The sequence below is a fragment of the Aythya marila genome, assembly GCF_965140915.1.
Source record: "Aythya marila genome assembly, chromosome: 25".
Taxonomy (NCBI): domain Eukaryota; kingdom Metazoa; phylum Chordata; class Aves; order Anseriformes; family Anatidae; genus Aythya; species Aythya marila.
The window spans coordinates 1,937,949-1,963,003 of NC_139066.1; the positions used below are offsets into that span (position 1 = coordinate 1,937,949).

At 52.0% G+C, this 25,055-nt stretch overlaps 3 protein-coding genes across 3 annotated transcripts; all 3 read right to left on the reverse strand.

Annotated features, from left to right (window-relative positions):
• Nucleotides 1-9,092: 9,092 nt before the first annotated feature.
• LOC309887287 (feather keratin Cos2-3-like) lies at nt 9,093-9,398 on the reverse strand (the record flags this gene model as incomplete). Its single annotated transcript, XM_082778871.1, has 1 exon — nt 9,093-9,398. The coding sequence occupies one exon, from the start codon at nt 9,396-9,398 to the stop codon at nt 9,093-9,095; it is 306 nt and encodes a 101-aa protein (XP_082634997.1).
• Nucleotides 9,399-16,666: 7,268 nt separating this feature from the next.
• Nucleotides 16,667-24,476, reverse strand: LOC309887479 (feather keratin Cos2-3-like; the record flags this gene model as incomplete). Its single annotated transcript, XM_082779230.1, has 2 exons — nt 16,667-16,993; nt 24,378-24,476. 2 exons carry the CDS (start codon nt 24,474-24,476, stop codon nt 16,667-16,669), a joined length of 426 nt encoding a protein of 141 aa, XP_082635356.1.
• Nucleotides 23,676-23,981, reverse strand: LOC309887483 (feather keratin Cos2-3-like; the record flags this gene model as incomplete). The annotated part of the gene is made up of 1 exon (XM_082779234.1): nt 23,676-23,981. The coding sequence occupies one exon, from the start codon at nt 23,979-23,981 to the stop codon at nt 23,676-23,678; it is 306 nt and encodes a 101-aa protein (XP_082635360.1).
• Nucleotides 24,477-25,055: the final 579 nt, after the last annotated feature.

The window sequence follows — 25,055 nt, forward strand, 5'->3', positions numbered from 1 at the left end:
TTTCTGGATCACAAAAGAAAGGCCCAACGGGACAGTGTCTGATTTAGTTAGAAGGAATAAGATGATGAATGTAGACAGAAAGGAAGCCTTTCATGTGCAGGTGATCCTGCGTTCTACCAACATCGGATAGAGCCGGGTGGGTTTTCCCAAGACACACAATGCAGATCCTGTCCATAGGGAAATCCTTCTTCACTCCCATAACTTGATGCCTTTCACTTATAGATTTAAAAAACAAATAAAATCATATACCTTCTCCTTACATGATGCAAGCTTATTTAATTCATGACACCCACCAGTGATCAGTCGGGGCACTCCAGCACTTTCCTTACCACTGCTACTCAGGCTAATAAATGGGATTCTCAGGCCTTAAGTGCAAGGCCCAAGAAAGCTGACATTGTCTTGTCAAGAGCCCTGGTTCCAGTGCCTTCTAGAAGGCTCCCAGTCCACCTCCCCTCTCTACCACGTCAAACCATGTGCTTTGCTCAAATGCTGTCCAGAATCTTTGCCGCACACTGTGTCACGTTCATGCACATGTTCCTCCCTTGTGGGCACTTGCCTATACTGGGGCTGCCTGGGACAGACTCAGCATTCCCCGCAGCAGCCCCTAGAGTGCTGTGCTCTGCACTTGGAGATAGAACAGCATTGCCTTCACACCAACATTGGGGCTATAGTGGAGCAGTGCTGACACAGCATCAAGACTCTCTCCAAGCCCCCCAAAGCCAGCAGGTATGCACGTGGGCACAAGGTTGGGAGGGGACATCACCAGGACAGCTGACCTAAACCAACCAAAGGGATATTCCATACTGGATGATGTCCCACTGAGCAGTGAAGATGTGAAAGGGGAAGGAAAATCAGGGGTGGGCATACTGAGTCAGTGCTTCCAAAGACATCGACAATCATTAGTTGCTGATGGGAATTGGAGAATAATTTTCTCTCAATTTGTTTCCAAACATCCTTCTCTCTTTAGTTTTTGATTTCTTCTTCCTTTTTCATTTAATTATATTATCCCTATCTACACTTGTAAGCCCTTTAGCTTAAATCACATTCTCTCCGCACATCTGCCGGTGCGGTGTCAGTAGTGTATCAGGTGGGACAGAGGTCCCCCATGGGGAAACCAATGCCACACATATGTCTGGGAATCAAGGGCCTGGTGCTGAATCATGCAGGGCCTGAAACCTTGGGCAGAAGTGGCATTGAACCAGAGGAACATGGGTCCTTGTGCTGTGGGAGGAAGGACGAACCCTTTGGGCGCTACACGGAAAGCCAAATAGACATATGCCTTTTTTACTCCCTCTTTGAAGAAGGATGCAAAGGAAACAGAGCTGGACTCTGGAGATGAAGCATACTTAGTCTGGGGCCAATAGGTGCAAGTTCAGAAATGGGTAGTTTTGGTTAGATACATGGAAGAAATATTTACCCTGAAGGTGATCAAGTCCTGGAGCAGATTGCCAAAGAGATGCTATTGGAGCTCCATCCTCAGAAGAGTTCAGACTTTGCCTGGACTTGATCCTTAGCAACCTGATCTGATGAGATCCACTCTGAAAACAGGGTTGGACTATGTGCGTGCTGGAGGTGCAGCCTGTGATCCTCTGGAGGGTTTCTCATTAGGACTGCTCAGGAAGCATGGGGCAACATACACAGTCACCACATATCAGCCTTGGAGGGATGCTGTTGACAGATCGGTGTTTCTGTTAATTCCCAGGGTGACCGTTGATCACAGTATCATTCATGACAAGAAAAGAGGGTAGAGGGAATACCACTCATGCACACTGCTGCTCATGTCAAAAGATGCATGAATTCATGGGTGCACTCGCAGACACTCCTGGATGCATACTGAAGTATATTTGCGCACACATGCACAAAGACAGGTGTCCACACAGTGAGGAAAGCAAATGCTGCTCTCCTGAACTCTAGGGTTCTGATTTTACTTTCTACACTCTCTGAAGGAACATCCTGGCTTGCTGAGGCCCTGCTGTGTTTTACCTCCAGAAGATATCGAGTGGTGGAAGGCAAGGAATCCTGAGCAGCAACTCTATCTCCTTCCCACAGGAGTGAGGGGGACGTCTAGAGAGAGGTTTCTTTTGTTGCTGCTGGGTTTGTCTGAGAGCTGAGAGCTGCTGCTCTTCATCCTGGACTCAGATATCTACCTCTTGCTCCAGACTGGGAATACACTCGTGACGGTGGTGCCCAACATGCCCTTGCATCCTTCCGTGTCGTTTGTCTTTGGAAACCTCCCATTCAATGACATGTGCCATGTCTTGGTCAGGATGCCTCTTTTGCTTTTAGATGCTTTCTCATCAGATAGGACAATATACTTTTCCAGCTGTGTGGTCTGGTGATAAAAGAGCCAAATGGGTGTCCCTTGGCCCATCATTGTGAGTGCATGTGACCCACTGAACCCACATCCTTTTTCCTGCTGACTCCTCACTCCTTGCCCTATGGAACAGATTGTCCTGCTCCCCACTGGGCTTGTGCCATCCAACACCCCAATGGAGCCCCGTTCTTCTTGCAAATGCTAGGTTATCCCACCAGAACAGGACACAGTCAGAAAACCTGGGCTGCTGCGTAGCATGGTTCCTCCCTTCTTTCTGGAAATGTGGAAGAGAAATCAAAGTGTTTCTCCTCCCACAGGAAATAGGAACATCTCTATGGAGCAGAGGACCCCAGGGTAGAAAGAACAAGCTCAGTGGAGAAGACTGCCCTGACATCAGCCATGGCCAAGCAGTGCGTGTGCAGAAGAGAAGGCAGATGTAGCTGGGGAGGTGAGGACCCCACTGAGAGAGGAGATGAGAGCAGCCCCTGCACATGATGTGCCTCCCAGAATCCCCAGGACCCCTGACTGTGGCAATCCTCAGTGGTTGCTGCAGCTGGAGGAGGGAGAAACCCCAGGGAGCATTTGGGGCACAGTCACACCAGAACATATCTTGTCACTGAATCTGCACTTGTTCCCCCAGCAGAGTCATTTCCGGCAGCTCTGTTGTCTTGGGGCTGGGAGGTGCTTTTCTGACTCTCTCTCCTGCTGAAAACAGGAAAGTTGGTCTGAGCATGCACCGTGGGTATCTTGTCCTCACTGCCTTCCTGGGGCAACTGCTGGGTAAGTGCTGGCTTTTAATCAAGGTATAAATCTTCTTTCCCTAGGAAGCCCTCGTCAGCCTTAATGCATTTATGTGAGGAGCAACTCTTGAATCACAAAGAAAATGTTGCTAAATGTTGTCTCCCGTTTATGGTTGCTAAATGATGTCTCCCATTTCTGGTTTGTGATCTGGTTCTCTCAAGATGCTGTTTTTCTTTGAAATTTGGAAAGAGGAGATGGAGAAGAGACCTCTCCTGCTACTATAGTTCTTTCAGTCCATCTCTTTTCTGCATCTCTCTTCTCCTCCACCTATTGTCACCAGAGAAGTTTTCACCAGTCTCTGCAGTCCCTCATTTCTCCCTTTCCTATAGAAAAAGCCAGATTGTGTCCCAGTGGATACAGGGACATTAAAGCTCTCCTCCCATGGACATTACCAGGGTGTCCAGTCTGTCTTCTAACTGATGTCTTCCTGCTGTGGCCTCCAGTGTCCTCCTGCTTGTCAGCACAGCCATGGCTCACTCCTGCCACCACTCACCTCAGCTTTGTTTGTACTGATGGGACTTGGAGGCCCCTGAGATGACAGGATCGAGGAAGCAGGTTGAACCTTTTCTCTATAGCTGTGTGGGCCGCTCAAGCTGCTGGTCCCAGCACACAAAGCCAGGCATGACAGACTGAGCTCTGGTCCTCTGGGCAGAAGGAGAGCAGGCAGGAGGAGCAGGCACACAGCACAGTTCTCCTCAGGGTCCACTCTGGCCAAGGAGCTCTGAGCTCTGCCCCCAAACCACCTTGCTGTGCCCCAGCCCTGGGGCCCTTTCAGCCCAGTAAAGGACAGAGAGAAAGGACGGGTCTGAATCCACTCCTGTTTGGTTGCCTGTACATTTCGACACAGAACTGCTGACCTTCTCTATCTTCCAGAAACCATGGGGCAGGTGTCTCTCACTCAGCCAGAAGGACAAGTCACCGTGGAGCAGGGAAACACCTTCCAGACCAATTGCACATATGAAACCTCCAGCTTTAATGGCTTGCTCTGGTACAAGCAAAAGAAGGGACAAGCCCCTCAGCTGATTACACATCAAGCAGTAGCAGGCACCAAGCAGAGTGACCATTTCACCACGGAGCTGAACACTAAGGGGAAATCCAGTGTTCTGCGGCTGAAAGAAGTCGAGCTTTCTGACAGTGCCTTGTACCTCTGTGCTGTGAGTGACACCCTGGTGCAGGAAGCTGCCCTGGCTGAGCAACAACGCTGGAGGAGGAGGGGACTTGTTCTCCAGAAGGATTCTGTCATTTCCAAGACAAAAGTGAATGAATCTCCAAATTGTGAATGTGCTCCTCCATCTCAGACTTCAGTGTTAGCCAGGAGATAGTTGTGGCTCAGGAGCACCTATTGATTATTGCTCTAACCCAGGAAATAGATATGTTATGTGTAGAAAGTCTTGGTCCCAGCGTGAGAGCTGTGCTGGGGCTACTACCTGATAGGCCAGACTCCAGAGAGGCCTGGATGAAGGCTTCATCCAGTGATGGCCATGTACCACCTAGGAGTCTGGCCAGGCCAGGCTGACAAGATTTGGCCAGGCAGGCACAGGCACACATGCAGCAGAGCTGGGGCAGGGCTATGCTAGGCCTGAGCTTGAGCAGAGACTGTGGGCTAGGGGCCAAGAGTCTTTGTGAAAGTAAAGCCCCCCCACACCACAGGGCCCCAAGGTGTGCAGATGTGGGAAGGCCCTCACCTGGGTGTGCAGAGCAGTGGGGCTACATGGAGCACAAGGGCTACTTCATCCTCATGGCTCTGGGAATGACAGAGGAGCTTAGTGCCTGGGAGAACATCCCCCAGCGTGTGCCCTGTGGTTGGGCTGGTGCATGCCCTGTGCCATTCACGGCCCATACACAGACCTTGCTGAGTGCACAATCAGGTCTTATTCTCACTGTTATGTCACAGTGGACACATCTTCCGCCACATGATCTCTTTTCTGGAGCATGGTGCAATTGTGCCACGTATGCGGCCTCAGTTGCGGAGCCTGACAAAAGCTGATCCATGCTTGGGGAAAAGACAGCAAGACCGAGCAGCTGTGAGTGTTTGGGTATCAGTGCCTGTCCTGGGCCTGAGTTCATGAAAAAGGAGTTGAGTTCACAGGGACTGGGGGCTCCAGTGTGTGACCTGATGGGACTGGTATCAGTACGAACCTGTGGATCCCCTCAGCCCTATGCATCTTGGCAACAGCTGGGCCATGCCAGACACTGTGCTGAAATCTGATAGGGATGCAAAGGGAAGCTGTACCTGCTCTCCATGCCCAGACATGATGCCCATGATCAGGTGGTGCCGGAAAGGTGAACGTGGAGGCGAGACAGAGGACCATCCCCCAGATAATTTCCCATTCCCAGTTTCTGAAATCCTTTGGGATTATCTTTGTCTGAACCTCCATCCCTAGCACAGCTCCACCCAAAGCAAGACGAACACTCTTCCCCAAGAGCTGGGGCCTCCAATGTCAACAGCGCTTGTCTAGGCAGAGACATCAAAAGTCAAGGACTGGTGGCCATTGGCTGTGGAGGAACTAGGGATGTCTTCCTCACCTTCAAGAGACAGTGCCTGAAAGAGGAATTGCTGCAGTATGCCCCACCCTCCAGCCTATTCCCACTAAGGAATGGTTTTCTCCCTTGGCCATCAGTATCCAGATGAAAAGACCACACAGGGACACACGCATGGTTGCTGCAAAGGTTTATCAAGGCTCAGGAGGGAAAGGAGGTGACTCCCAGAGGAGGCCCCGAGATCGTAGCACAGCAGGAGCAGACAAAAATCTGTTCAGCTTTTCCAATGGCAGACTTGCAACAGGGCATCAATCTACCTGGCCCACATGGGGTGAGGGTCTACAAGGTCTCTCCAGGCTGGTTTCCGGGGCCTCATGCAAAGCAGAGGGCAAGAAAGAAAAGAAAGAAAATGAGCGTGTGGAAAACAGGATAGGTAGATATTGGCCATGTTGTCATAGACTCCAGGCTGGCCCCTTCCTGTCTGTCTTTACAGGACAAGCCAGAGATGGTCAGGTCCTCTTAAAACAACAACATGAGGTCTCTTCTTCAATCCATTTTGGCCAGCAGCATGTTGTGAGTTCCTGGGGTCCTGGTCTGGGGCACTGTCTGGCATCTTTAGCAGGGGCGGCACCTGCTGCCACAGTAGCGGCTGGTAATGCAGGAGAGGTCACAGCACCCAGAGTTGATGGGGACGCCGTCACAGCTGAGGATGCTGCCATGAGAGAACAGACTAACCCCCACCTCGCTAGTACCTCCCTTGAGGTACCTATGGAGAGCGATAAGGTCGCCCCTGAGCCTCCTCTTCTCCAGGCTGAACAAGCCCAGCTCCCTCAGCCGCTCCTCGTAGAACTTGTTCTCCAGGTCCCTCACCGGCTTTGTCGCCCTTCTCTGGACCCGCTCAAGCACCTTGATGTCCTTCTTGTAGCGAGGGGCCCAAAACTGAACACAGTACTCGAGGTGCAGCCTCAGCAGAGCTGAGTACAGGGGGACGATCACCTCCCTAGCCCTGCTGGTCACACAGTTTCTGATACAAGCCAGGATGCCGTTGGCCTTCGTGGCTACCTGAGCACACTGCTGGCTCATATTCAGCTGACTATCCACCTTCACTCCCAGGTCCTTCTCTGCCTGGCAGCTCTCCAACCATTCCTCTCCCAGCCTGTAGCTCTGCCTGGGGTTATTGCACCCCAGGTGCAGGACCCGGCACTTGGCCTTCTTGAACTTCATGCAGTTGACCTCAGCCCATCGGTGCTGCCTATCCAGATCCTCCTGCAGAGCTTTCCTACCCTCGAGCAGACTGACACATGCACCTAACTTAGTGTCATCTGCAAACTTACTGAGGGTGCACTCGATGCCCTCGTCCAGATCATCGATGAAGATATTAAAGAGGACCGGCCCCAGCACCGAGCCCTGGGGGACGCCACTAGTGACTGGCCTCCAACTGGACTTGACTCCATTCACCACGACTCTTTGGGCCTGGCTATCCAGCCAGTCTCTAACCCAACGAAGCGTGCACCAGTCCAAGCCAAGAGCAGCCAGTTTCTTGAGGAGAATGCTATGGGAGACGGTGTCAAAAGCCTTGCTGAAGTCAAGGTAGACCACATCCACAGCCTTTCCCTCATCCACCCAGCGCGTCACTTTGTCTTAGAAGGAGATCAGTCCTTACGCTTGCACGAAGCCTCAAAAGAATTGTGGGCCAGGGTCTTCAGGACACGGCAGTGGTCTTTGGGAGGAAGACCGTGGTCTTCCTCAAGATGTACTTTTCACCTTTTGCTAAAGAATGCCAAGTTGGCTGAATCAGTTGTTTTTCAAGCCACAGGAATGCCGAGTTGGCTCATGTTAGCTGAAGTTTCAGCATACCTGAAGGTCAACAGATAGCGGGATTTTTCAATTAACAAGATGCTTCAACATAACAGAAGGTCAACAGATAACAAGATGTCGTATATTTTGTTCTCATTACATTTTTAACTACAAGACTTATTCTATCCTAAAGTGAGTTTATGAAATATCAAAGTATCAATACTTCAGTTACTAAACACCAAGTCGTCATTACATTTGACCTCAGTACCAGGGAAGCTCATGGAGCAGATCCTCTTGAGAGTCATCACGCAGCACTTGCAGGGCAAGCAGGCGATTAGGCCCAGTCAGCATGGGTTTATGAAAGGCAGATCCTGCTTGATGAACCTGATCTCCTTCTATGACAAAGTGACGCGCTGGGTGGATGAGGGAAAGGCTGTGCATTCTTACTGCCATGTCTCAGCAGAGACAGTGGGATATCTGCCCCCACATGATCTCTTTTCTGGAGCATGATGGGGTTGTACTGCCTATGGGACTCTGAGTTCCAGGGCCTGATGAAAGATGATCCATGCTTGGGAAAAAGAAAGCAAGACAGAGCAGCCATGACTGTTTGCGCATCAGTGCCTGTCCTGGGCCTGAGTTCTTGAAAAAGGAGTTGAGTTCACAGGGACTGGGGACTCCAGTGTGTGGCCTGATGGGACTGGCACCAGTACAAACCTGTGGATCCCCTCAGCCCTATGCATCTTGGCAACACCTGGGTCATGCCAGAGGCTGTGCTGAAGTGTGATGGGGATGCACAGGGAAGCTGTACCTGCTCTCCATGCCCAGACATGATGCCCATGATAAGGTGGTGGAGGAAAGGTGAATGTGGAGGCGAGACAGAGGGCCATCGTAAAGACAATTACCCATTCCCAGTTTCTGCAGTCCTTTGAGACCATCTTTGTCTGAACCTCCATCCCTAGCACAGCTCCACCCATAGCAAGATGAACACTCTTCCCAAAGAGCTGGGGCCTCCAATGTCACCAGTGCTTGTCTAGGCAGAGACGTCACAAGTCAAGGACTGGTGGCCATTGGCTGTGGAGGAACTAGGGATGTCTTCCTCACCTTCAAGAGACAGTGCCTGAAAGAGGAATTGCTGCAGTATGCCCCACCCTCCAGTGCCTAGAGGAATGAGGCAGTGCCCCAAGCCTATTCCCACTAAGGAATGGTTTTCTCCCTTGGCCATCAGTATCCAGATGAAAAGACCACACAGGGACACACTCAGGGTTGCTGCAAATCTTTATCATGGCTCAGGAGGGAAAGGAGGTGACTCCCAGAGGAGGCCCCGAGATCGTAGCACAGCAGGAGCAGACAAAAATCTGTTCAGCTTTTCCAATGGCAGACTTGCAACAGGGCATCAATCTACCTGGCCCCCATGGGGAGAGGGGCTAGCAGGTCTCTCCAGGCTGGTTTCTGGGGCCTCATGCAAAGCAGAGGGCAAGAGAAAGAAAAGAAAGAAAATGAGGGTGTGGAAAACAGGATAGGTAGATATTGGCCAAGTTGTCATAGACTCCAGGCTGGCCCCTTCCTGTCTGTCTTTACAGGACAAGCCAGAGATGGTCAGGTCCTCTTAGAACAACATGAGGTCTCTTCTTCCTTCCATTTTGGCCAGCAGCATGTTGTGAGTTCCTGGGGTCCTGGTCTGGGGCACTGTCTGGCATCTTTAGCAGGGGCGGCACCTGCTGCCACAGTAGCGGCTGGTAATGCAGGAGAGGTCACAGCACCCAGAGTTGATGGGGACGCCGTCACAGCTGAGGATGCTGCCAACGGCAGCAGAGGTGGAGGATCCCACAGCCGTGTTCTGCGGGAAGGAGCTGAGGATGGGGCCGGGCAGGGTCACCACCACGGGAGAGGGCTGGATGACGATGGTGGAGTTCTGGCACTGCCTGACGCAGGGCTCGTTGCAGCTGCTGGCCAGCGGGGTCGGGCCGCACGGCTGGCATGGCCGGCACTGGTCGTAGCAGGACATGTCTGGGGGCAGGAGGTTCACCTGGGACAGAGGGCAGGGAGGAAGCTTAAAATGGGGATGCACGAGGAGTAGCCTGTCACCACACCCTAACAGATCCAAGGCACAGGCAGTACTGTGAGCTGGAGGCTGTGCAGGGATGTGCGAGCAGTTCTTGGCTCCATCCTGCCAGGGCCCAAAAAGAGCCACCACAGCCAGGCTACACCCTATGCACAAGAGCCATCATAACAAAGGCCCAATCTTCCTCCATGACAAACCTTCTACCCCTTGACTCTCCCACAACCAGCAGTCCCAAGATATGGCAGGGCACACAGCTGATAGCAGCTGAAAGGTCCAAGGAACTGAGTCCTCCTGTGGGAGAATGAGGGGGACAAGAAGGGGCTTCACACTCACCTGGTTCCCAACAAGAAGAAGGTCAGAGAAGTGGATGAGAGAGCACAGAGCTGGGCTGGCTTTTATAGTGGGCCTTGGCTGCCCCATGTCCAGAGGCATCCCTTGAAGCAGGGACTATTTTCTGACAAGCTACTCATGCATGAAAAACATCCCACCTAATGATACGGGATGTGTGTTGCCTTCCTGTGATGCTGCTTTTCATTTCCTGCTTTATGCCCTTTCCCCAAAGAAGGCAACTTCTGAGTGGCAGGCAGGGAGTCCCAAGTATTTCCAGGCAACACATGTCAGTGTGGGCAGAAGACAGCTCACGTGCTGGAAGAGTCCAGTAAAAGCAAATGTTGTCAGTCTGGGTGACTCCCTAGGGACTCTCTGGGGCCCTTTTGGCTACAGGTGACCCAGCTCCTGACTGTGACCCTACCCCTGCTGACACTGCCCTCAGGGAAAACCTGCTGGACTGTTTTGCCTCCTCCTGCTCTGACCCAGGGATGTCTGTACAGGGGGAGAGGTTGTGCAGGGCCCTTTCTCGATCACAAAAGAAAGGCCCAACAGGTCAGTGGCTGTTTTAGTTAGAAGGAATAACAAGATGAATGTAGACAGAAAGGAAGCCTTTCATGTGCAGGTGATCCTGCCTTCTACCAGCATCGGACAGAGCCGGGTGGGTTTTCCCAAGACACACAGTGCAGATCCTGTCCATAGAGAATTCCTTCTTCACTCCCATAACTTGATGCCTTTCATTTTTTGCTTTAAAAAACAAACAAAATCATACACCATCTCCTTACATGATGCAAGCTTATTTCTTTCATGACACCCACCAGTGATCAGTTGGGGCACTCCAGCACTTTCCTTACCACTGCTACTCAGGCTAATAAATGGGATTCTCAGGCCTTAAGTGCAAGGCTCAAGAAAGCTGACATTGTCTTGTCAAGAGCCCTGGCTCCAGTGCCTTCTGGAAGGCTCCCAGTCCACCTCCCCTCTCTACCACGTCAAACCATGTGCTTTGCTCAAATGCTGTCCAGAATCTTTGCCGTACACTGTGTCACGTTCATGCACATGTTCCTCCCTTGTGGGCACTTGCCTATACTGGGGCTGCCTGGGACAGACTCAGCATTCCCCGCAGCAGCCCCTAGAGTGCTGTGCTCTGCACTTGGAGATAGAACAGCATTGCCTTCACACCAACATTGGGGCTATAGTGGAGCAGTGGTGACACAGCATCAAGACTCTCTCCAAGCCCCCCAAAGCCAGCAGGTATGCACGTGGGCACAAGGTTGGGAGGGGACATCACCAGGGCAGGTGACCTAAGCCAACCAAAGGGATATTCCATACTGGGTGATGTCCCACTGAGCAGTGAAGATGTGAAAGGGGAAGGAAAATCAGGGGTGGGCATACTGAGTCAGTGCTTCCAAAGACATCGACAATCATTAGTTGCTGATGGGAATCGGAGAATAATTTTCTTTCATTTTGTTTCCAAACATCCTTCTCTCTTTAGTTTTTGATTTCTTCTTCCTTTTTCATTTAATTATATTATATTATATTATCCCTATTATATTATATTATATTATATTATATTATATTATATTATATTATATTATATTATATTATATTATATTATATTATATTATCCCTATCTACACTTTTTACATTCTACTCTCTCTGAAGGAACATCCTGGCTTGCTGAGGCCCTGCTGTGTTTTACCTCCAGAAGATATCGAGTGGTGGAAGGCAAGGAATCCTGAACAGCAACTCTATCTCCTTTCCACAGGAGTGAGGGGAAGGTCTAGAGAGAGGTTTCTTTGGTACATACTGAGTCTTTCTGAGAGCTGCTGCTCTTCATTCTGGAATTCTCAGCCATCTACCTCTTGATCCAGACTGGGAATACACTCGTGTGTGGTGCCCAAACAGCCCATGTATCCTTCCGTGTAGTTTGTCTTTGGAAACCTCCCATTCACTGACATGTGCCATGTCTTGGTCAGGATGCCTCTTTATGGACAATTTACTTTTCCAGCGGTGTGGTCTGGCTCCCCTTCCTCCACTAGTGGGCCTAAACTGGGATGTCCTCTTCACACTCATCGCCTATGACCAAGCTGCGTGCATCTGCCACCCACTGCAGAACTTCAGTCTGGTGGGAGGCCTGTGGGCTGAGCTCCTGCTCCCCTCCTTGGCACAAGTGGCACTCACCCTTCGTTTGCCCTGCTCTGGCCATACACAATTGCAGCTTCTTCTGGGACTCGCTGTCAGTCATGCAGCTGCCTTCTGTAGAGAGGTTCTGGACTGCTGTGCTTCTTGAATACAACAGCACCACCAGTTTTCCTGTGCTCCTCGAGCTCCTGCAGGGTGCTCATGGTCTCCCTCTGAATGTAGACATGTGAGGAGACACAACACACTGTCTGCTCACTCTCACTTCCCTGCACTTGTACCATGCCGGGGGCTACGTTCCCTCCTCTACACCCACCCCGTTGCCAACTTCTCCCACAACAAAGTGGTATCCATCTTCTCCAGGGCTGTGATGCCCCTGCTCCATGCACCAACCTACAGCCTAAAGACCGAGAAGGTAAAGGAAGCCATGTGAAAACTGAGAAACAGAGGGAGGTTGTTTCTTTGTTTCCTCTGCTGTGTTCTCTGTCTCTGCTTTCAGGGCCATGCCGTTTTCTCTACTCTCTTCTGCAATGGAGGTCTTGGGGAAGCTGCCATCACTGCTTCCACAGCAGCCCTTATTTTCTTTCTTACCTTTCAGCTCCTCCCTCCTTGTTTCCTACCCTAGAAGCAGCCCTTCAACACTTGGGAGGGGGGCAGAGAGAAAGAACAGCAAGAAGCTGGAAACAACACATAGGGATACAAACCTGACTGACAGATGATGAGGGAGGCAGTGAGGAGACCAAATGTGGGCAGTCACATCACTTGAGGGGGTTACACGGGGCTGAGGCTCCTTCTCTGCTCTCCTCTATGCCTCCTCGTCTCCTACCCCGTTCACTGCCCTCCTCTCCCCTTCCCACTACCAAAGGAGATGCCGTAGCAGACGGGCAGCTGCTGTCTCCGCTCCCTCGCCCTTTCGCTTTCGCTCCCACTCCCAGTCACACTCCCACTCCCTCTCCTATCCCGGGCTGGGCTGCAGGACGGGCAGAGCCCCGCGGGCAGCAGCCGAAGCCCTGCCCGCCCACAGGCGCCCAGCACTCGCAGCCCGGGACAGCCCCCGAGCGGCCCCGGGGCGGAGCTGGCGGCGCCGGGCGGCGGCGGCGGGGAGGAGGCGCCGCGGGCGGAGCAGAGCCGGGGCTGGCGGGGGCAGCGCGGCGCGGGCGGCGGAGCGGCGGGATGCGGCAGGGCCGGGCCGCAGGGCTGGCGGCGCTGGCCGCGGTGCTCCTGGGTGCGCGGGGCTGCCGGCGCCGGGGACGGGACGGGACGGGACGGGGCTGCCCTCGCTTCTGGCCCGCCGGCTTCTTACGGACCTCGCTCCCCTCTGGCCTCCCTCTGCAGCCATCCCGCCTTCCTCCAGCGAGCTCAGCCGGCCGTTGCCTCCCACCTTGCCTTGCTCCCTGCCTCCCTCCTCTCCTTTCGGCACACCCCCACTCATTCCTGCCTGCTTCCCTTCTCCTCCTGGCTCGGACTCTCCTTCCAAACAGCCGTGCTCTGACTTGGTCCCCAAATAACCATTCCCAGTGAAATGCCTTTGTGTGCTTTTTTCTGAGAAAAAGCTCGCATCAGCTGTCAACTGTTTTCTTCTTCCCTTTCCCACTGTGTGACATTTTCGGTGCAGGAAAGACGTTTTCTGAGTTTTCTGCTTCTTTTATTCTTGGCAGTGGCTGTGGGCAGATCCCAGGTGTAGCAAGAGCCATGGGCAGAGACCAGGGAGGGCACCGGCATCAACATCACCTGTTCACACCCCAGCATCCAGATTGACGAAGTCATCCACTGGTACCGCCATCTCCCGGGCCGAGGACCCGCATTCCTCATGAGCATTCGTAAAGACTCCAGAGCACTGACGGACCTGCCGGGGTGGCTCGTGGTGGCAGCAGACCGCCGGTCCAGCGTCCTGTGGCTCACCGAGCCCCGTCTTCGGGACGCGGCGGTGTATTACTGCGCCCTGAGAGCCACGGGGAGAGGAGCCGGGGCTGCGGCCGTGCAGGAACCGTGGCGGGCGGGGCCGGGCGTGTGTGGCGGGGGCGAGGCAGGGGCACAGCCCCCAGGGGGCGCTGCCGCTCCGCCCGCCAGGACCACCTCGTCCCGCAGCCGCGGGGGTTCCCCCGCCAGCCCGGCCCCTCCAAGGCACTTCGGTTCTGCTGAAAGGGTCTGGAGCCTGGGTGCAGCTGAACGGAGATGGCAGCAGCCTGGCAGAGGTGTGTGCAGGGAAGAGGCACTGAAACACAGCCCCTTTCTCCTGAGCCCTCCTTTTCCTCACACTGCAACAATCACCCTTTGTTCCTGCAGAATTCAGGCCCAAACAAGGACCGAATCAGGACAGTTTGGATCCTTGGTTTAATTCAGGGTAACAATGTTTGGAGTGCCTCAGCGTGGCTGTCTATCGATGACCTTGGGATGTATAGGAGAAGCAGACTGTTGTGAGGCTCCTGATGGTGCCTGTCAGTCAGGGATTTCCACCCCTGGACACTGCCAGGGTCTTCTGGGAGTCAGTGCTGGAGACAGGCCTATCTCCTCACAACTGTCTATAAAGGCCGGCCAGCATTGTCTCAGAAATGCATCGCAGAGGGGACAGGTTCCCATCCAACCCATGTCTGGCTGTTTTTCCTGAAGGCAAAGGGGCAGCCTCACATGTCGTATTTTAGAGCAAAGTTTTTTGCTCATGGTAGCATGTTTTTCAACCAAGCTAAGCTGCCTTGTGCAAACGTAGAAGCATATCCCAACCACAGTTTTGTCCATTTGCCAATGACATGCACCTAGAACTACACACAAGCATTATATACTGCTAACAGTGTCCTGGGGCATTCAAGGTAGGCAATAAACAGCAGAGCAATTAAGAAACCAATGTCTCCAGGAACTACCAGTCATGTTTTGGGTTGCAACATGGGCCAAGCCCTTCCAGGGCAATGGGCCATCCCAACAAAGCAGAAATGTTTGTCAGAGCTCTGCCTGGGTCTCTTTCCTGTGATCTACCCCACACCTTAGCCCTGGCAGTGCCATACCTTCACCTGGGCTAAATTGGTTGCATTCTCTTGCAGCTGTGGCTGATTCCATTCCTCTGACACCAGGAAAGACAAAGGGTTTTCCCCAGCACACCTTTGGCTCTTCTCTCTTGCCTGCATGGTTGATTCCTTCTGGACATGACAAGGCTGTACCAAGCAGGGACATACGTGCATCCATAAGGAAAGAGCTCTGTAATCAAGCAGGGAAAGACAGGGAGGAAGGACAGCTCCCTTCTGATGGGAGCTGTTACAGAGTTTACTAGGCTCTAATTAGATACTGGTGAGGAACATCATGGGGGTGAAAAGCACTGACAGGAAAAATATCTGCCAGCAGTCGAACAGGACCTGGAAACAATGGGCATTCTTGAAGTGCAACTGGGTAACAGAGAGCTGCACATATCCTGAACATAGCCTCTACATAACCAAAAGAAGAAACAGAGAAACAACTTGCCTGAGCAGGAGCAAAGCAAATGGTCAGGAAAAGTGGAAATGAGCATGAGGAAGTCCCTGTGAGTGCAGGTCCTGGGCCTGAGTAAAGCTGCTGCATGCTTGGGGGCAAGTGGGCACCCTAGAGCAGCGTGGGGGCATGCAAACTGCTTGCTGTCTCTGCACTGACCCAGCCCATATGGGTTCAGGGTCCTCAGGGACTGGAGATTGCCATGTATGGTCTATTACGGCGAACACCAATGCTGACTTGTGGAAGGGGATCAGCCCTGCATGTGTGCCATCACCCGGGCCCTGCCAAGTGCTCTGCTGGGGGCGGTTGGGCCTCATGGGACACATGTTCCTGCCACACATGCCCATGTGTGCTGGTCATAGCCCTGAGGTAGGGCGAAAGAGGGAAGATGAAGGTGGAGTAGAAGCGGTGGATCATTCCAGCGCTTATTCCACCCATTCCCCACATCTGCCATCCATCTTCTGTCCCCACCTGCTTCCCCAGCACAGCACTGTCCTGAGCAAGAAGAAGCCCGTTCCTAAGAGCCTACAGGGTGCCAAGCCTCCACAGCCTCCCACAGACTCGTAGCTTTTCCCGTGAGGACAGCAGAGGTTGTGCTCTCTGTTTGCAGGACAGGGGGGAGCTGTGGGCATAGACGCTGCAAGGCAAGGGTACATAGCCCCTACCTCTGTTAAAGGCAGGGATGTCTTCTTCAGTCCCAAGGGGCAGTGTCCAAGAGAGGACTCTCTGCAGTGTGTCGCAACCTCCCATTGTTCTAGGAGTGGGGAAGAGGCTCCTTAAACACCCATCTTATACCCACCAAGGGCAAAACCATTCTCGGTGGGCAGTTGAGGAGGGTATATGCAGAGGGAAGAAACGTACAACCAAGGCTGGTGATGCAGAAAACTTTAATTAGTGTAGAGAGGAAAAGGAGGTCATTCTGAGCAGAGGCCCTTCAGTGCAGAGATCACCAGGGCCAACCTAGAGGCAGCGTCCTTTGCCCATGGAGGAGTTCATGCAGGGCATTTGTCTGCTGTTACCACAGTGGCAGGGCTGGAACTGAGGATCCCCACAGCGTAAGGGAGGAGAACAGTACGAAAAGGGGGGCAAGGTGGTAGGTGGAGGAATGGAAGAAGAGACATGGGCCATGTTTTCAGAGATCTCAGGCTAGCCCCTGGTCAGGCTCCTGCCAATGTTTGCCAGAGGAGGTGAGGAAGGTCAGTCATTCTGAAAGCAATGGCCTGAAGATTCCTCCTTGTATTGTCCAGCACCATGGTTGTGCTGGAACCCCAGGGCCATGGGCAGTGGCTTTAGCAGGGCAGGCACCTTCTGCCACAGTAGCGGCTGGTAATGCAGGAGAGGTCACAGCACCCGGAGGTGATGGGGACTCCGTCACAGCTGAGGATGCTGCCAACGGCAGCAGAGGTGGAGGATCCCACAACGGTGTTCTGTGGGAAGGAGCTGAGGATGGGGCCGGGCAGGGTCACCACCACGGGAGAGGGCTCAATGACGACGGTGGAGTTCTGGCACTGCCTAACGCAGGGCTCATTGCAGCTGCTGGCCAGTGGAGTCGGGCCACAGGGCCGGCATGGCCGGCACTGGTCGTAGCAGGACATGTCTGGGGGCTGGATTTGAACCTGGGAGAGAGGGCAGAGAGGAAGATCCAATGACACCATCACAGAGCGCATAATCCAAAAGGCTGCCTCTGCACCATGTCACAGTCTCTCTTTACACAGAACTTCTCTCTCCACCATTCTCCCATGTCAAGGAACTCCAAGGCCCAGCATAGCTCTGAACCACCACCAGATGAGATGTCTATTGATGCAAGATCCCTTCTACTTCAGAAGAGGAGGAGAGAGGACTTCAGACTCACCTGGTTCCCAAGGAGGATGAGGCTACAGAACTGGATGAGAGAGCAAGGAGCTGGTCTGCCTTTTATACTGGTACTTCATTGCCACAGGCCCAGAGGCACCCGTGGCAGAGGTAACAATTTTCTGACAAGTTCATCTTGAATGCAAACCATCCCAACAAATGATATGGGCTGTGCGTTGGTTTCCTGCACTGCTGCCTTTTCATTTCCAGATCTAGGCCATGGCCATTCCACAGTGATGATTTCTTTAGAGTGCTGGGATGAAATGTCCAAGGACTTCTAGGGCAGGAATGCATCAGTGAGGGCAGAAGACTCACTGGAAGTGCTGGATGGGTCCCCTCTGATCATCTTCATGGCTCTGCTCTGAACCCACTCTAACAGGTCTATATCTTTCTCATGCTGGGGGCCCCAAAGCAGAGCACAGCACTCCAGGTGGGGTCTCACTGAAACAGAGATACTGAATGTTTTCTTTGCTACAGTCTTTGCTTCAAGGACTTCCCCACAGGACTCCTGAACTGTGGAGGAGGAGAAAGGGTCTGGGAAGTGGAGATCTCCCCCCTTGTTGAGAAGGGAGTGGTTCGGTAGCATCTGAATGGGATCAGCACTCACAAATCCATGGGTCCTGATATGATGCATCCACGTATGCTAAGAGGGTTGGCAGAGGTGATCACCAAACCGTTCTCTATCATCTTTGAAAGGTCCTGGAGAACAGGAGAGGTGCCTGAAGATTGGAGGATAGCCATTGTCACTCCGGTCTTCAAGAAGGGCAAGAAGGAGTATCCGGGAAACTACAGGCCAGTCAGTCTCAGCTCTGTCCCTGGAAAGGTCTTGGAACAGCTTGTTCTGGATGCCATCTCCAAGCAATTGGAAGAGAAGAAGGTTATGAGAAATCACAGAATCACAGAATTGTCTAGGTTGGAAGAGACCTCAAGATCACCTAGTCCAACCTCTGACCTAACACTAACAAGTCCTCCACTAAACCATATCACTAACCTCTACATCTAAATGTCTTTTAAAGACCTCCAGGGATGGTGACACCACCACTTCCCTGGGCAGCCCATTCCAATGCCTAACAACCCTTTCGGTAAAGAAGTTCTTCCTAATATCCAACATAAAACACCCCTGGTGCAACTTTATCCCATTCCCCTTCAATCTGTCGCCAGGCACATGAGAGAATAGACCAACCCCCACCTCGCTACAGCCTCCTTTAAGGTACCTGTAGAGAGTGATAAGGTCACCCCTGAGCCTCCTCTTCTCCAAGCTGAACAATCCCAGCTCCCTCAGCCGCTCCTTGTAAGACTTGTTCTCCAGACCCCTCACCAGCTTCGTTGCCCTTCTCTGGACTCGCTCAAGCACCTCCATGTCCTTCTTGTAGCAAGGGGCCCAAAACTGAACACAGTACTCGAGGTGCAGCCTCACCAGAGCCGAGTACAGGGGGACGATCACTTCCCTAGACCTGCTGGCCACACTGCTTCTTATGCAAGCCAGGATGCTGTTGGCCTTCGTGGCCACCTGAGAACACTGCTGGCTCATATTCAGCCAACTATCAACCAATACTCCCAGGTCCTTCTCCGCCAGGCAGCTTTCCAAGCACACATCTCCCAGCCTGTATCTCTGCTTGGGGTTGTTGTGCCCCAGGTGCAGGACCCGGCACTTGGCCTTATTGAACTTCATACGGTTGGCCTCAGCCCATCGGTGCAGCCTATCCAGATCCTCCTGCAGAGCCTTCCTACCCTCGAGCAGATCGACACACGCACCTAACTTGGTGTCATCTGCAAACTTACTGACGGTGCACTCAATCCCCTCATCCAGATCATCAATAAAGATATTAAAGAGGACTGGCCCCAGTACCAAACCCTGGGGAACGCCACTAGTGACTGGAATAGTCAGTGTGGATTCACCAAGGGGAAGTCCTCAGGGGAGCTGGAGGCATGTGTGATCATCCTTAGCCCCTGAACAGGGAGAAGTGTCATAACGACCAGCTGCCGCGGCAGTGCAGTATTGCATGTCTGGGACAAGCTGGGTCTCCTGCAGGCTGCAAATGCTGAGACCAGGCAGGAGAAACAAGGCTGCACTGATGAAGCTTCTCTGTTTCACAAACCATGTTGAATATGGTGTTTTTACATCCTCAGGCTTGAGGAAGCTCTTCTGTCTGCTTGCAAGAGCAAGAAGGAAAGCAACCTGGAGAAAGAAAAGCTTGGCCCAGGCAGCTCCCAGCAGGGGACAGCTATGGGCCCTCTTTCTTCTGTGCTCTTAGGGAAGGCAGCACCAGCCTCAGTCTTGTCTCAGCAGGGGTCTGATCTGCCCCTGGGATCATTGCCCCAAGGATTCTCTGGAGACATTGAACACCTCTGCAGGAATAATGCCTTCCCTCCGGTTCTTGCCTGGGAACATGCCTGGAGCTGACCAAACAGCTGCTAAATTTTAGTTTGAGAATCAGAATGCTGCACTCGATATTGGGGAAAAAAAAAAAAAAAAGTTCCATCAAGGAAAACATTTAAAACTCATCATCTCCTGAGCATTCCGCAACCCTGTTCAGAAAAAGCTGAACTGATAAAAGTAGAGACTAAAAACACTTGGGGCAACAAATGTGGTGAAGGGCCTAGAGGGGATGACATATGAGGAGCGGCTGAGATCACTTGGCCTGTTCAGCCTGGGGAAGAGGAGGCTGAGGGGAGACTCATCGAAGTCTACAACTTCCTCATGAGGAGGAGTGGAGAGGCAGGTGCTGACCTATTCTCCATAATCACCAGTGATAGGACCTGTGGGAACAGTGTCAAGCTGAGACCAGAGAGGTTTATGCTGGACATCAGGAAGAGGTTCTTCACCGAGAAGTTGGTCGCACACTGGAACAGGCTCCCCAGTGAAGTGCTCACTGCACCAAGCCTGTCTAAATTTAAGAAATGATTGGTCTGTGCACTTAGTCACAATGCCTAAAATTTTGGGCAGACCTGTGTGGTGCCAGGAGTTGGACTTGATGATCCTTAATGGGTCCCTTCCAACTCGGGATATTCTATGTTTCTATGATTCTGTGACTTGCTTCTAACATTTCATTTATATCTTTGATTCTTTTGCAACATTCTGAAGCATAATATCTGTTCACTTTGGTTGAAAAAAAAACCACTGGGTTGATGCTGATGATCTTGTATAGCAGTATTTCTGTTGCTGGCTGGAATTCTTATGAGTTGGGAGCTTCTTTTATGCAGAAAATTACTGTACGTCTTACAGCACCGTGGGACACGAAGAAATCTAGCAATGCAAAATATATATATATAATATTATTAACATTTATATTATTTATATATAATATAAACATATAAATACAATATAAATTTTTATATAATATTATAACATTAACATTTCTTTGAAACCTGAATAAATAATTTCTGTCAAATACTCCAGATTTGTCTGACCTACTTGGTTTTTGGAAACTGACACAAGAGAAAAAGTCAGGGACAAGAACAGAAAACAGAATCTGGACTGGAAAGACTGTAATTTGTAGCTCACTTCAAGAAGGGTCATGTAGTGAAGAGTGGGTGGATGGATGCCTGGAGAAGGATGGACAGCTGTTTGTATGGCTCTCTATATGGAAGTAGAGTGTGAGGGAGAGAGGGCAGATGGAGGGAAAATGAGAGATCAAGAGAGGCCATGAGAGGCAAGGAAGAGGCTTTTCGTTGATGTTTACAGCTGCTCTTAGTGCAGCATGAAACCTCAGTGTGACATCATCCCCTTCTGAAATCTTAGAGCCATGGCAAAGGAGAACAGGACCTTTGGGACTGAATACATTCTTCTGAGCTTAACAGACCATCGTGGCTGGCACATCATCCTCTTTGTCATCATCTTCTCCTCATCTCTCTGAAGGCTATGGGGAATGGCCTCCCCTTTGTCACTATGGGGAGTGACCACCTGTCTGCTGGGGTTCAAGAAGCATTCAGACAACACTCTCAGACCAGTGGTTTCATTTGCAGATAATTCTGCATGAAGCTAGAGGAGATGGACTTGATGATCCTTGTTTGTCTGTTCTAACTTAGCATACACTAGAGTTCTGTTATTCTATGGTTTTCAGAGACAATGAGATGCTATGTGGACAATGTCTTCTTAAAATGTTGGTCTTGTTCTCCTCAGTTAACTTATGCTGCAGGCTGGGAAAGATGGAATCAACAATTTGACCTGATCTCTAGATGGATTTTTCATTTCCAAGGCAAAGGTGAATCTCCAAATTGTGAGTGTGCTTCTCCAACTCAGACTTCAGCGTTAGCCAGGAGGTAATTCTGGATCAGGAGCACCTATTGATTATTGCTCTAACCCAGGCAATAGATGTGTTATGCATAGAAGGTCTGGGTCCCAGGGTGAGAGCTGGGTCTGGGGCACAGACTAAGGCCAGACCCCAGAGAGGCCTGGCTAAAGGCTCCATCCAGTGATGGCGCTGCACCACCCAGATGGCTGGCCAGGCCAGACTGGCAAAATTAGGTAGGCCAGGCACAGGCACACACTCAGCAAAGCTGGGGCAGGGCTATGCTAGGTCTGAGCTTGTGCAGAGACCCTGGGCTAGGGGTCAGGCCAGAGCTGTAAGATGTTGTTGTCCTGGACTTTGGTGGGCTTGGTTCTGATGCTTGTTGCCCTTGCACCACCACCTGAGCCAGCACTGCCTCCCAGAGAACCTGGCCTGTGGAGAGGTCCCCCCATCCTCACACCATGGAGCAATAGCCCCATCCCCCATCCTGGTCCCGTGGCACTGGCAGCATGTACAGTCTGTGTGAAACTAAATCACCCTCACACCACAGGGCCCCAAAGTGTGCTGCAAAAAGGAGTTGAGTTCACAGGGCCTGGGGTCTCCAGTGTGTGGCCTGATGGGACTGGTATCAGTACGAACCTGTGGATCCCCTCAGCCCTATGTATCCTGGCAACAGCTGGGCCATGCCAGACACTGTGCTGTAGTGTGATGGGGGTGCACAGGGAAAGTGTTCCTGCTCTCCATGCCCAGACATGATGCCCATGATCAGGTGGTGCCGGAAAGGTGAAAGTCGATGAGAGACAGAGGGCTATCCCCTAGACTATTTCCCATTCCCAGTTTATGCAATCCTTTGGGATTATCTTTTTCTGAACCTCCATCCCCAGCACAGCTCCACCCATAGCAAGATGAACACTCTTCCCAAAGAGCTGGGGCCTCCAATGTCACCAGTGCTTGTCTAGGCAGAGACGTCACAAGTCAAGGACTGGTGGCCATTGGCTGTGGAGGAACTAGGGATGTCTTCCTGTCGTGGTTTAACCCGGCTGGCAGCTAAACACCACGCAGCCGTTCGCTCACCCTCCCCCCTCCCTCTCTGGGACGGGGGAGAGAAATGGAAAGTGAAGCCCGTGAGTTGAGATAAAGACAGTTTAATAAGACAGGAAAATAATAATAATAATAATAATAATGATGATACAATGGTGATAATACGAAAGTAATAATAGTATGTACAAACAAGTGATGCACAATGCAATTGCTCACCACCCGCTGACCGATGCCCAGCCTAACCCCGAGCAGTCCGGCCCCCTCCCCCCGGCTAGCCACCCCTATATATTGTTTAGCATGACGTCAGATGGTATGGAATACCCCTTTGGCTAGTTTGGGTCACCTGTCCTGGGTCTGTCCCCTCCCAGCTCTTACTGCACCCCCCAGCCTGCCCGTTGGCAGGACAGAGCAAAGGCTGAGATGTCCTTGGCTTAGTATAAGCACTGCTCTGCAACAATTAAAGCATCGGGGTGTTATCAGCACTCTTCTCATTCTAAGCCAAAACACAGCATTCCACCAGCTACTAGGAAGAAAATTAATTCTGTGCTAACTGAAACCAGGACACTTCCTCACCTTCAAGAGACAGTGCCTGAAAGAGGAACTGCTGCAGTATGCCCCACCCTCCAGTGCCTAGAGGAATGAGGCAGTGCCCCAAGCCTATTCCCACTAAGGAATGGTTTTCTCCCTTGGCCATCAGTATCCAGATGAAAAGACCACACAGGGACACACGCATGGTTGCTGCAAAGGTTTATCAAGGCTCAGGAGGGAAAGGAGGTGACTCCCAGAGGAGGCCCCGAGATCGTAGCACAGCAGGAGCAGACAAAAATCTGTTCAGCTTTTCCAATGGCAGACTTGCAACAGGGTATCAATCTACCTGGCCCACATGGGGAGAGGGGCTAGCAGGTCTCTCCAGGCTGGTTTCTGGGGGCCTCACACAAAGCAGAGGGCAAGAAAGCAAGGAAAGAAAAAGATCATGTGAAAAACAGGTTAGGTAGACATTGGCCATGTTGTCATAGACTCCAGGCTGGCCCCTTCCTATCTGTCTTTACAGGACAAGCCAGAGATGGTCAGGTCCTCTTAAAACAACAACACAATGTTTGCTCTTCCATCCAATCTTATCCAGCAGCATGTTGTGAGTTCCTGGGGTCCTGGTCTGGGGCACTGTCTGGCATCTTTAGCAGGGGCGGCACCTGCTGCCACAGTAGCGGCTGGTAATGCAGGAGAGGTCACAGCACCCAGAGTTGATGGGGACGCCGTCACAGCTGAGGATGCTGCCAACAGCAGCAGAGGTGGAGGATCCCACAGCCGTGTTCTGCGGGAAGGAGCTGAGGATGGGGCCGGGCAGGGTCACCACCACGGGAGAGGGCTGGATGACGATGGTGGAGTTCTGGCACTGCCTGACGCAGGGCTCGTTGCAGCTGCTGGCCAGCGGGGTCGGGCCGCACGGCTGGCATGGCCGGCACTGGTCGTAGCAGGACATGTCTGGGGGCAGGAGGTTCACCTGGGAGAGAGGGCAGAGAGGAAGCAGAACATGGGCATTCATGAGGAGCAGCCAGTCACAACATCCTAACAGATCCAAGGCACAGGCAGTACTGTGAGCTGGAGGCTGTGCAGGGATGTGCGAGCAGTTCTTGGCTGCATCCTGACAGGGCCCAAAAAGAGCCACCACAGCCAGGCTACACCCTAGGCTCCAGCACAGGAGCCATCATACCAAAGGCTCAGTCTTCCTCCATGACAAACCTTCTACCCCTTGACACTCCCACAACCAGCAGTCCCAAGATTTGGCAGGACACGCAGCTGATAGCAGCTGAAAGGTCCAAGGAACTGAGTCCTCCTGTGGGAGAATGAGGGGGACAAGAAGGGGCTTCACACTCACCTGGTTCCCAACAAGAAGAAGGCCAGAGAAGTGGATGAGAGAGCACGGAGCTGGGCTGGCTTTTATAGTGGGCTTTGGCTGCCCCATGTCCAGAGGCATCCCTTGAAGCAGGGACTATTTTCTGACAAGCTGCTCTTGAATGCAAAACATCCCACCTAATGATACGGGATGTGTGTTGCCTTCCTGTGATGCTGCTTTTCATTTCCTGCTTTATGCCTTTTCCCAAAGAAGGCAACTTCTGAGTGGCAGGTAGGGAGGCCCAAGTATTTCCAGGCAACACACGTTCAACATTCCCCACAGCAGCCCCTAGAGTGCTGTGCTCTGCACTTGGAGATAGAACAGCATTGCCTTCACACCAACATTGGGGCTATAGTGGAGCAGTGCTGACACAGCATCAAGACTCTCTCCAAGTCCCCCAAAGCCAGCAGATATGCACGTGGGCGCGAGGCTGGGAGGGGACATCACCAGGGCAGCTGACCTAAACCAACCAAAGGGATATTCCGTACTGGATGATTTCACACTCAGTAGTAAAGTTGTGATAGGGGAAAGAAAACCAGGGGTGGGCATACTAAGTCAGTGCTTCCAAAGACATCAGCGAACATTACTTGCTGATGGGAAGTGGAGAATAATTTTCTCTCAATTTGTTTCCAAACACCCTTTTCTCTTTAGTTTTATAAT